Raw genomic sequence first — 12,742 nt, forward strand, 5'->3', positions numbered from 1 at the left:
TCGCTTTCATTCATGCTAAAGATAAATGTTACGTTGCACTACATAGTATGTTCAATGCTGTGTGCATTGTGTAGTATTAGTTTAATCCAGACATACTATATCCACAGTGTTGTCATTGTCATGTTGACCTACCAGCGTCAAGTGATTTACGCATTTTCAGACGTGTCAGTATAGATGTGCAGCTTTTGGAAAATGCTTAAACACTAGTGTTGATGGAGAACACTTTGAAACAATTATGGATTAATGTGGACATAGCATCAGTGCTTGAAGACAGGATCATGAAGTTCAGAATGAGAATGAATTGTTTGTTTTTAGCATGACATATTGTGTTCATTTGTGTGCGCAGATCTTTTCTCTGGGTTACTGTCCTACGGGCGAGTGGCTTGCAGTGGGGATGGAGAGCAGTAATGTAGAAGTGCTGCACGTCTCCAAACCAGACAAATACCAGCTGCACCTTCACGAAAGCTGTGTTCTCTCGCTCAAGTTTGCCTACTGCGGTACGTTTGTTTTTGTGTTCCGCTTAAAAAATACCTTGTTTTTAGTTAGCATTATAGAAAAACGCGGCTGTTTAATTGAAGGGCTGTGCCTAAAATCTTACTTTTACTATTGCAGGTAAATGGTTTGTTAGCACAGGCAAAGATAATCTACTGAATGCATGGCGAACTCCATATGGATCAAGCATATTCCAGGTAATGGTTTGATAATAGTGTCTGTTGACTATAAATACCAAAGTATTGAGTAACTAACTAAAAGTAGTGACACTACTAACCTTAATACATTAAAGGTGCTGTAGGTAACTTTTGTAAAAATATATTTTTTTACATATTTATTAAACCTGTCATTATGTCCTGACAGTAGAATATGAGACAGATAATCTGTGAAAAAAACAAGCTCCTCTGGCTCCTCCCAATGGTCCTATTGCCATTTGCAGAAAATACATCGCTCCCGGTAAAAAACAACCAATCAGAGCTGCGGTCCGTAACTTTGTTTGTGTTCAAAATGTAGAAAAATGTATATAATAAGCGAGTACACCATGAATCCATTTTCCAAACCGTGTTTTTAGCTTGTCCTGAATCACTAGGGTGCACCTATAATAAGTGTTTATATTCAGACTATTTTAGATTGCTTCGGGGATACTGCGGCGGAGTAACCCAGTACCTCTGTGATTCTTCATAGACATAAACAGAGAGAAGTAGTTCCGGCTACAATGTTCTTCCGCAAGACGCAAGCAGTTCTGTTTATTAACCGCTAGAGCGTCAAAAGTTACCTACCGCAGCTTTAAGTAAGCTTTAAAATGCTGCAGCTTTTCCAGCAACAAGCTACTTTTTCTGAAAATTAGAGCAAACTGACAAATTTTTGCAAATTACATCATTCATATGGTTGGTAAAAAACTAATGAATGATTATTTTACTATTTTTTACTTAATCTATTTAAGTTAGCTTGTAGCTTAGCTAACTGCTTTTTAAAAGTTAGCTTAAACTATTTTAAAATATTAGTTTTCTAAAATACAGGCTACTCGGAATAGCTTCCCCAGTTTCAGATCGTTTATTGTTCTAGCAAAATTTAACTGATAATTTAAATGCCATTTTTGTCACTTTGATGGAGACTTTTATTATGACATTGTCACAATGAGACAAAAAAATAAAATAAAATTAGTAGGCTCTTTCTGTTTGTCCTATTTTTCAGAATACATGAGACACTGATCAGCACTGCTTTCTAACACCTGATTAACTTAGTAAATTGTTTTTGTCCCTAGTCTAAGGAATCGTCGTCTGTCCTCAGCTGTGACATTTCCCCTGACGACCAGTTCATTGTCACTGGCTCAGGAGATAAGAAGGCTACTGTGTATGAAGTCATTTACTAAACTGAATGTGTTTGGAACGTCATTCATAAAATGAGAAAACCTGATTGGATGGAGGAGACTACATTCATCATTATTTTGCCTTGAACTTGGGAGACAAAAGGTGTGGCATGGACGTCAATATGGACTCTGAGGCAGTGGTATGTCTGTACTTTTCGACTCCAGGATCGGATGGTGGATCTTCAGAACTGACCTTGTTGTTTTTTTAATGCTGTGAGGAAAGCTGGTAGACTAGCTTCAAAAACATGGAATTTCTCCAAAGACCTCCTCTTTTCTTCTTCTATCTTTGTCTTTTTTTTTTAATAAGATGAAACCTCTGTAGTGAATATAATAGTAAAAGAAATCTTATTTTTTTAGCCTTCGGAATTTTCACAGAAATGGACAATTATGGAGCCACAGTGTATGAATGACTTAAAGACTGACCTATGACTTCTTCGTCGATGATTTTCTTAAAAGCTGACCTGATCTTGGCTTTGTGTTATGATTGTATGGATTATGTATAAGATGATGGACTATGATATAGGACAAGGCTCTGGATTTTAGTGTGTCATTGACTTCAGGGAAACGGCTATAAAGACACTCAGTTAACATCCTATCACGTGAATACTGTATGTTGGAGCATGTTGAAAATTATTTTGACTTTGGTCGCAAACTTGGTATGTATGAACTGTAAATAAAGCTCTTTAAAAGCCAAAAGATGCATACTGTTGGGTAGTTGCATTAATTTATAGTTTAAAATTTCTGATGAAATGGAAGAAATAACTTTTTTTTTTTTTTTTTTACTTTGCATTATGTAGATAAATACACAAATTTGAATAAAATTTAAATTCATTAAGTAAAGTTTGAGAATTATGTATTATGCAGACCCAAAAACGTATGTAAATTTAATGTCATTTTTTAAAATAAGAAATTTAAATGTGTACAAGAATGTGAATGCATTAAATTTATTAATTGTTACCGATCTTATATTTGTCACTGATGAGATGGTTTAGTGTACTTAAATGTAACTGAGGGGAAGTCGTGGCCTAATGGTTAGAGATTCTGACTTGTAATCCAAAGGTTGTGAGTTCGAGTCTCGGGCTGGTGATGTACAGTGAATGTACAGTGCTCTCTCAACCTTCAATACCACGACTGAGTTGCCCTTGAGCAAGGCATCAAAGCCCTGGGCGGTTCAGCATAAATGGCTGCCCACTGCTGTGTGTGTGTGTGTGTGTGTGTGTGTGTGTGCGCACTTTGAATGGATTAAATGCTGAGAATGAATTCTGAGTTGGCTGTATGTCACTTTAACTATTACAATTTACACTTAATAAAATTATTACAGTTTTTTTTTTAATTGAAAACCGTTCTACATTGGTAAATACAATTTGTATTAGCATGAGATAGTATTTTATATAAATTTTAATTATTGTTTGATATTCTTGAGAAGTGGTTAAATAATTCAATAACTTCAAAACATGACCACAAGTTTAATTTGTCAATGTACACATGTCTTTTACATCACATGGGAAGTGCTACAGGGATATCACAGCAATGCCTTCGAAAAAGTTCCTTGGCTTTCAAGAGACAGCGTCTTTAACAAAATCGTGACGGTGAACATTGTTCTTAGTATACAAACAATGCGTTATATAAGGATAGATAGATACAGATATTAAGATAGCATAATGTCAAAGACAGTTCGTGCAGCAGAGCCGGTCTGTCTTGAAACGGACAAATGCCACTGTTTGCAGGCAGCCATATTTTCAACTATTCGAAAAAGAAAAAATAAACACTGCACTTTCTGCATAATAAACAGACTGATCAAAACACTATAGTGACACTGCTTACTAATGCCATACAAAAGAGAAAGAACCTGATACAATTTCTTCTGTTCACAAACAAAAATGGTTTGACTAATTCAACCATTTTCTGAGTGCTGAGAAAAGCTTTATAGATCAAAAGAAGAATGAACAAAACTGTAATAAAAAAAAACTAAAAAAAATCTGTTCCCAGCAGGATGTTTGGTGAATGTGATAGATGAATCCTGTAGTGTCTCTCCTTGAACAATCTTGGTCAGGTTGGCAACCACAGCTCTTCTTATTTATGGTGTGCATCAAGGCTCTGTGATAGGACCTCTCAAGCATTTCTCTCATTTACCTTGTGAAAATGTACATTCAGGGATTTCAATTAATAAAAAATGCATTTAATTGCATGACATCCCTTATCAATTATTTGCAGATACTGATATTGCAATATTTGCAATCCTCAAATTAAAATAATCTTATCTTCATAAAGACTACTGCATTCCATTCCATGCTGTTGATTAATTAAATTATTTATTTTTTGGAACCTATTTTTGTAATTAGTTGTACTGCGTTAAACATCACATTACTTTATACGTTTTCATAATTCTTACAATATTTGACGAAAGACCATATACCAGTTTTGACTATTTATGTATTTGCCTCATCTTACTGAAGTAGAACGATCATGAAAAGATTTCCCCATGCAAAGCTAAAAGATAATTAATAACATGAAAATGAGCATTAAACCACAAATGAGCACAACATCTGTATGATAATCCACAGGAATTAAAACAGAACGGTCGTGGTTATGAATATTTGCCGCACGAATCCTGCATGATTTACCCTTGCTCCTCATTAGACACTGACTTGTGGAAGGAGGAAATTAAATGCAGGTTGGAGAATTCGACTGGGATTTGCCACATGAATGTCTAATTGGGTTGGATAGGCGAGTGGAGAATTGTTTGTACGCCCATATCATGTTCATCCGGAGATGCTTCAACGTGAGCCAGGAGCATCCAAACTCTTTGCTCTTTGGAGGGAAGATGCTGTGCTCGCTTTATGGAGAGAGTTAGCGACTAATGAAATGATTGTCTGGTTTTGGTGTTTCTGTAAGTAGAAGCTCCCTAAATACCTGCTGTCTGTGGGGCTTCCTTTTTTAGCTTGGAGACGGTTCTAATTAAAACCTCCCCACTTACTCACTATGTTCGTAATGGAATACTATCATACTGCATACTACACAGTATATACTGTGTACTACATACTATTAAAAAAAGGTAGCACTTTACTTTACAGTCCTGTTCCTCATGTACATACTATGTACTTATTATAGTAATTTCAATAACTATGTAATAACTAGGTACTAACCCTGAACCTAGTTACATTGTATTACCAGAACTTTCTTAAATAAATACACTGTATAAGTACATGTTAGTACACGTACTGTAAAAGAAAGTGCAACCAAAAAAAATATCTGAAAGCATAGGATGTAAAATAAGAACAGTAGGATGTTAATATATATATATATATATATATATATATATATATATATATATATATATATATATATATATATATATACGCTACGCTACATTATTGCACATTTAATTTGGCGAGAGCTGATCACTTTGTTGATTTACATTTTTGGTCCAAAGTTGTTGTCCAATAATGTTACAAAAAATGTCTTGCTAATTAATCTTCCATTAGTGTTAAAGTCATGAAGTTACAGAAACAGCAACTAGTATTTTTTTTCAGTATTGTGATAATTTAAAAGAAAAAAAAATGTATTACTTGCGATAAAATTTGTTAAAAAGAAGCATGCAGTGCTGGGTTGATTACTTACAAATTGCAGACAAATTACTGATTACAGATTATGATGAAAATTGTATTTAGGAGTGTAATCTAGGTTACTTATTTTAGTTAATATATTATGACTACTTTTTATGAAACTTAAAAAAAAAGAATTTTGTACAGTTTGTTGCCATTGCATGCTTAATGTGTAATCAAGTAATCTTTAAAGTAACTCTAAATTATATTTTAAAATGCTCAGAAAATCAGATTAATCAAATTATGAGTAATTCATTTTTGGAATCTGATTAGGTAATCCAGATAACATGTAATCAGTACTGTGCACAGTATACCGATAACATACATAGTATGAATAGTATGGTAGTATGCCATTCTGAACAAAACTTTCTATTTCTCAAATGGTTTGTGAAAGGACTGCAAACAGAAGAGCTATGGTTGCCCGCCATGCCATCCATGATTGTTTCATACTTGGCGCTGTATGTTCATCCATCCATCTGTCCATCTTTGTGTTCAATACACCACCTCGTACACCGTGGCTTTCTTATCCCCAGAACCAGTTACAATATATTTGTCGTCTGGGGACACGTCACAGCTCAGGACGGATGAGGACTCCTTTGACTGGAGAGAGAGTGAGAGACAAAATGAGACATTTTCGCAAATACCGATGAGATCCAGCTAAATCTCACTGTCAAATAGAGGCGTGCAGTGATTTTCGAATCTGAAACAACAACTGTCTCATTTTAAAACAAGCTTTGTTCTTTCTCCATCGCATCTTTATCGCATTTCCTGTCAAGCGCACAGCTGCTCTGTTATTCTGAAATGTTAATAGTGTAGCAGCATTTGGAGGTTTAGGACATCTAAAGACATCTCTAAGGAAGAAATAAAGTCATATGGGTTTGGAACAAACCTGGAAAATACTGGCTCCATACGGCGTCCTCCATGCATTGAGCAGATTGTCCTTTCCCGTGCTTACAAACCACTTCCCTGGAATACACACAAAGAAAATGAATATTATAGCATTTTGCATTTATGTTAAATAGGCATAAATAATGAAGGCCCATAGGAATACATGTGAAAATTCAACGAGTGGCATATACATCTCCATAGTGACTCGTACCGCAGTAGGCAAACTTGAGCGAGAGAACGCAGCTTTCGTGAAGGTGCAACTGGTATTTGTCTGGTTTGGAGACGTGCAGCACTTCTACATTACTGCTCTCCATCCCCACTGCAAGCCACTCGCCCGTAGGACAGTAACCCAGAGAAAAGATCTGCGAGCACATAAAAACACATCAACAAAAGATCCAACGCATAAAAATGTGCCTCTAGACAGAAAAATGGATGCCAAGTACCTTTAGTCCATAAAAGATTTATATATATAAATATATATATATGCAGTACCTGTGAGGTGAAGTCATGCTGCTGCAGCTGTCGACCCTCTCTCAGGTCCCAGCAGCGCACGGTGTTGTCCAGACCCCCGGTCCACAGTTTGGTCCCGTCGTTGGAAATATCGATACAACTGGCTCCATCCGTGTGACCTTGGAACTGCCTGTAGAGGGCGACACAAGGACATCACATGACTTCAGGAAGATGAAGGTGGTCTGTCTCACCAGCAGGAGTCTGTAGATACCTCACGAGCGTCTGGTTGTGCAGGTCCCAGACCACGATGTTTCCGTCGCTGCAGCAGGAGAAGCAGACCTTGTTGTCAGGACTGATGGCCAGAGCGTAGCAGGCCGGAGCCGAGGACGTCAATTCGGCTTTGATGCGCGGAGTGGGCGTGGCCAAGTCCCAGATTGACAGCGTGCTGGCCTCGCCCCCGACTATCAGAGTCCGCCCATCTGGGAGAATCTTACATGATCTGATGTAGTTGTCTCGATTCTGATTGAACGAAAGGGAAAACACTAATTTAATCCAAATCAACGTTTTCAAGTTACTATTATTTATATAACGCTTTTTACAATGCAGATTGTGTCAGAGCAGCTTACAGTATTAACCATGAAATAGTGTGCCATTTGCCTCTTTCCAGACCCCAACTAACTAATCCAACTAGGATGGCGGGTACCGACTACAAGAAGAGTTTAACGTGACGCAGATCTCACCAAACAGTCCAGTTGGGCCATTGGACTCTTGCTGCCCGGTTGGCTGATGTCCCACACTTTGACGCAGCCTTTCCCGCCGGTGTAGACGTGACGCGTGGAGGTGCTGATGGTGACCGCACACACCACCTCTCCGTGACTGAGGGTGTGGATCTGACGGGCGTGACGTGGGATGCCAGGCCCGAGGAGGGCGTCAGGAGGGAAGGGCACCGGCTGCATTTGACCGTCTGCGCTCACGTGGAACGAGTAAGCACTGGGGGGGTGAATAAGGTGGACGTTAAAATGATAGATAGTGAACGCAAAAAAGGGAAAGCTGCTGAACACAAGACATTTTGAAGATTGCAATGAAAGTAAACGTTGGACCCCATTGGCTTTCACTGTATTGTATTCACATTTTCTAAGGGTCAGTTAGAGGGTGGAAAATGATCATGAAAGCTAAATTATGACTGATTTTGGTGGAATAAACCATAGCATTATAAGTGGACTTGAGGGACAAAAATTAAATGGTAAAAGGACTTGTTTAAAATAAGAATAGGAGCTGATTCGAACCTTAAGTACTCAAGCAGTTTGACAACATAATTATGAAAAGTTTGCTTGTTTGTGAATGCGTCAGTGGGCACAGCAATAATTTGCCCTCTTAAGGATGTTTGCCCGAATTCAAGTGTTTTTCTCGCCTCAGCTGTCAGCAGGGGACTTGAGGGAGGATTGTATTACAGCCGCGGCAAACAAAAGCGCTAACAGTCGATACGCTGGGCATCGCTGTGTGACTCCATCCAAAAACCAAGGGAGGTAAAAGAAAGGGGAGTAACTCACGGCTTGCCACCAGAGGAGCCGGGCAGAGAGGAGGACAGCCCTGAGGGCCTAAGATGTGACCGAGATTCGTACGCTACCTGTGGAGGAGAGTATTCAAGCATCAAAATGGTTTCGCGTAAACTTCTGTCAATTGTAAGAGATTCAGAAACACAGTCACCATAGGGCTGCGTGTGTAGGCACTGGCTGCAGCACTGATTTGGGGCGAGAGGGTGAGCGAGCCTCCGAAGCCGCCCGGGCTGGCCAGCTCTCCGTTAAGCCCAGCGTGGGACACCACCCCAAAGTGAGCCGGGTAAGAAGCAGGCGTCATGGACAAGGGACTCCGCAGAGCTACAGGACACACAATTAAACAATTATTCGTATTGACTTGTAGCGCGTGTTCTCTGTAAACACAAACAGATAATGTCTTACCCAGAGGGTCTGCCGAGGAGGAAGGTTTGTTGACCAGGCGTAAACAGGAAGTGCTGGGCCCCGGTGGACCAGGGGTGAGGGGGTCATGGTGAGAGGGAGAGGAATTGCCTGATTTAGAGGAGGGCGACTGAGATTTTTCTGTCTGCCAACAGAACCAAAAGTCAGATGTTATAACCTTGAATATATAGTAACACTAAAATAGATCCGCAGTAAATTTGTAGTATCCACAAAAAAAAATCCCAAATTTTTAAATAAGACTCTACCCCACCTCAAATTTCAATGAAACCCATTAAATAAAATTTCAGAATGTTGACAATTTGTTAAACTGATATCCATGTATTATTATAGTACAAATAAGAATAATAAATAATAATACAATTAATTTAAAAATATTATTATTAAAAATACGAAACATTTGTTATTTAATTTACTTTTAAATCATTTATATACAATTTAGATTATAACAAATTTATATAAATGTATATAAATTATACATTCATATAATAACCAAAAAATACTTATAATAATAATAATAATAATTTATATAATTTTATCATAAATCTATTTTTTTATTTATATTATATCCCTAAATATCTTGCACATATAACTTAATTTAATCAAATTCAATCCTAGAAACAAATATAACATTTTTGATTATTTAATCGATATTCAATACATTATATTAAAAATAAGTATTTAAAAAAAGGAAAACAAAATATTTAACAATAATAAAATATTTAAAAACTTAATTTAATTGATAGAAAATAAGTTGATCAGTAACTACTAACCAACACTGTGTCCCAAACTAGACCTTACATTAGATGAAATCTGCAAATAAAGCTTAAAATCATTTTATTATTATTATTTACATTTTGTATATTTATACACTAGCAACAAAACACACACATGCAAACACATACACACACGCGCTCGCGCGCACACACACACACACACACACAGCTAAGCAATATATGTAATTAAAAAAGAACAACAACTTCTAGGCTCTATTTTGCATGTTGTTTCTGAAAAGTGCAACATATCTTTTATATTAAAGACAAAAAAAGTATTTGGACACGTCCTGGTTGTCAAACAGTAGTGAAGCAGAGAGTGAATGAGACATAATTTGGTACATTAGGTGTTTGAGAAGAGTGGTCGTACTTGTGCCGTGTCCTTGTTTTTGCCAGGGGGTGGGCTGTGTGGGGGGGAGGCCGGAGGGGGGCTAGGGGATCCTGGGAGCTCTTTCCTCAGGGTCGGGGCTCGATCCAAACCATTCCCACGTGGAGACAGAGGGCCACTGCCTACAGGAGACGATGGATCCTGAAAACACAGAGTCAAAGAGTTACGGAGAATCAAGAGCATGAAGACATTTAGCTTTCATCCGGATGTGTCAACTTTAGAGGGTTAGTGGGGTTTGCTCAAGACAATAGTGATCTTTGTTAACCTGGAATTAAACTGAACAACGTCTGATCTATCCGCGTTTACTCGGTAGAAAATGACAGGATATTGCAAGATATTGCAGGAATGGTTTTTTTTTAATGTTTTTAAATGTGTTAATTATGCAGCAGGGTCACTTAATGATTATAAAAGCATAAGCGCAGTGCTCACTGACTCCAGACGCTCTGCAGCAGAAAACAATCCTGATTCGCCTGCGATATTATCAGCAATTACTGAATGAATGCAGTTTAATAAATATGAGTGATGTTCAATATTCGTCCAGTAATTGAGAAACAGAGCTGTAACGTTTTACCTTGAAAAGGATCATAATTACACAGAAATCATAGCAATAATAATGAATGGAAGTTTTGTTTTTTTTCAGGATGAAATGCATTTGTTGGTACTGTTCTACAATTAAATACAAATATGTCATTAAGATTAAATTCAGTGAAAGACCAGCAAAAAGCTAGGGTGCTGTGGGTGTTTCTGTGCGGCCTAAAGTCTTTATTATATCCTGATCTCCAGCTATGGATTGCGTTGATATACACAGGAGAAGAAGGTTATTGCATTTTGATTAATGCGCATGAAGATAATGTATTTTTACAACAATATGCTGAATGAATGAACTGATGAATTAGGCACAATAAGACCAGGATCATGTATTAAGAAAGTAAACTGGGTCCGTTTTGAAGCATAACAAAACAAAACAAAAAAAACAACATTAGTAGAAAAAAAAGTATTAGTAGAATAACAAAAAACAACAACACAAGTAAACTGACAAACAACCAAAACAAAAACAGCATTAGTAGAATAATAAAAAAACAATATATAACAAAAACAAATAAATACAAAAAAAAAAAAAACACTGACAAACAACCAAACCAAATAAATGTAAAAATAAGAAAAGAAAAAAAAAATACTATTTGAAAAAAAAAAAAAAAACTATTTGAAACAAATAAAATAAAATGTACAAATCAATCAAATCAAAAATTCCCTATAAAATATCATCATCATAAGACGATATGAACCATAATTTTAATAGCACATAGCAATAAACATTATATATATATATATATATTAAACTCAGTTATTGTATATATTCACTCTTGTTTACCATAATGTTTTCATGTTTTCTATTAATGATGATTGAGACTTTCTATTAATGATGCAGACTTTCACCAATGTTAATTTAACAGTCCATGTGAACTGACCTCATTTGAGACATCAACTACAAGATTGTCCTCGCTCTTGTCTCCGTCACTGTCCTGAAACACAACAGAAAGGAGAAGGACGCTGTTAGACCACACACACACACACACACACACACAAATATATATAGCCCTATGGGATATTTATCAGGCACACATGTACAATATTGCAGTGTCCTTTTTCTGCTCCCCCCCCCTTTGTGTCTGATTTCACCAATCACCCCCCATCGCTCTCACACTGCTCACACTCATCTCACTCTCCTCTTTCACCCATCTCTGGGAATCAGGGGGTGACAACGTACTTAGTTGCCATGGCAACTGGGCTTTGATGTGATCATGGCCTGATGTTCCTATTGCCATCACCCTATAGTGACATCATCCCCCTAATAACACCCGCATGGACGGTCACATCCGACTCTTCCCTACATGTGTGTTTGATAAATCAGACACCTGATGCGCCGATGAGCTTTACGAACCATAATAAACAGTCAATAAATAAAAGAAATATACATTAGGCATACGTTTTTATATTCATATAAATGTAAAAATAATATAACAAAACATAATATAATATATGTGGATATATATAATATAATATATATATGTATTTTATATTAAAGTGGTACAAAAATTATATAATGTCATTTTATTTAATTTCATATTACTAAAATAGAATATTTAATATAATAAAATAATAATTGTTTTAATTATGTAATAATTATACATATTGATATCATTTAATATACATTTATTAACTATATTTAAAATAATAATTATTATTATTTAATATACAATTTTATTTACATTATATTTATTTATAATTATATAATTATACATTTATATAATATAAATGCATATATTTTTATATTACTAAAATATAATTGTATTATTAAAGTATTTTATATATATGCACAATAATTGTGTGAATATTCATTTTATTTAAAAACAGGCACACTAATATTATTTATTATACAATTATTTTAAATTAAAATTAATCATATCATATAACTATAATTTATAATATATACAATTATCTTAATTGCATTTAGCGAAAATGTGGAAATATACCAAATTAGGATACAATTCCTTCCAGTAAACACAATAAATGCTGCAATAAAAAAATAAAATCTATAATAGTTCTAAAATATATAAGGAATAAATGTACAAAATTCAAATCACGTTTTATACTAGAATTTGGACAACAATACAAATGTTGCAAACATCATAATCAGATGTCAATAAAAGTGCATGCTGACTAAGACTAAATTAAATTAAATTAAATTTGACTGGAATAAAATAACATTAGGGCTGTCAGTTTAACAGTCTCAGTCTCTTTAC

General features: G+C 35.9%; 2 protein-coding genes across 6 annotated transcripts in view; one reads left to right on the plus strand and one right to left on the minus strand.

Moving 5' to 3' along the window:
- tle2a (TLE family member 2, transcriptional corepressor a) overlaps window positions 1-2,557 on the plus strand; it is a 32,376-nt gene extending 29,819 nt beyond the window's left edge. For all 4 annotated transcript variants that reach the window (XM_052589269.1, XM_052589267.1, XM_052589268.1 and 1 more), the window contains exons 18-20: window positions 347-497; window positions 613-689; window positions 1,757-2,557. In XM_052589269.1, the coding sequence (XP_052445229.1) occupies window positions 347-497; window positions 613-689; window positions 1,757-1,864 (336 nt within the window). In that variant the 3' untranslated portion in view covers window positions 1,865-2,557. The remainder of the gene's footprint in view (window positions 1-346; window positions 498-612; window positions 690-1,756) is intronic.
- A 2,650-nt stretch (window positions 2,558-5,207) lies between these two features.
- The window catches only part of tle2b (TLE family member 2, transcriptional corepressor b), a 40,669-nt gene continuing 33,134 nt past the window's right edge, over window positions 5,208-12,742 (minus strand). For both annotated transcript variants that reach the window (XM_052589271.1, XM_052589272.1), the window contains exons 10-20: window positions 11,408-11,461; window positions 9,921-10,079; window positions 8,763-8,904; window positions 8,512-8,681; window positions 8,355-8,431; window positions 7,545-7,794; window positions 7,076-7,323; window positions 6,847-6,994; window positions 6,566-6,716; window positions 6,356-6,432; window positions 5,208-6,066 (exon numbers count right to left, since the gene is read on the minus strand). In XM_052589271.1, coding sequence (XP_052445231.1) covers window positions 5,959-6,066; window positions 6,356-6,432; window positions 6,566-6,716; window positions 6,847-6,994; window positions 7,076-7,323; window positions 7,545-7,794; window positions 8,355-8,431; window positions 8,512-8,681; window positions 8,763-8,904; window positions 9,921-10,079; window positions 11,408-11,461 — 1,584 coding nt within the window. In that variant the 3' untranslated portion in view covers window positions 5,208-5,958. The remainder of the gene's footprint in view (window positions 6,067-6,355; window positions 6,433-6,565; window positions 6,717-6,846; window positions 6,995-7,075; window positions 7,324-7,544; window positions 7,795-8,354; window positions 8,432-8,511; window positions 8,682-8,762; window positions 8,905-9,920; window positions 10,080-11,407; window positions 11,462-12,742) is intronic.

This window comes from Carassius gibelio, chromosome B22 (genome assembly GCF_023724105.1).
Source record: "Carassius gibelio isolate Cgi1373 ecotype wild population from Czech Republic chromosome B22, carGib1.2-hapl.c, whole genome shotgun sequence".
NCBI lineage: Eukaryota > Metazoa > Chordata > Actinopteri > Cypriniformes > Cyprinidae > Carassius > Carassius gibelio.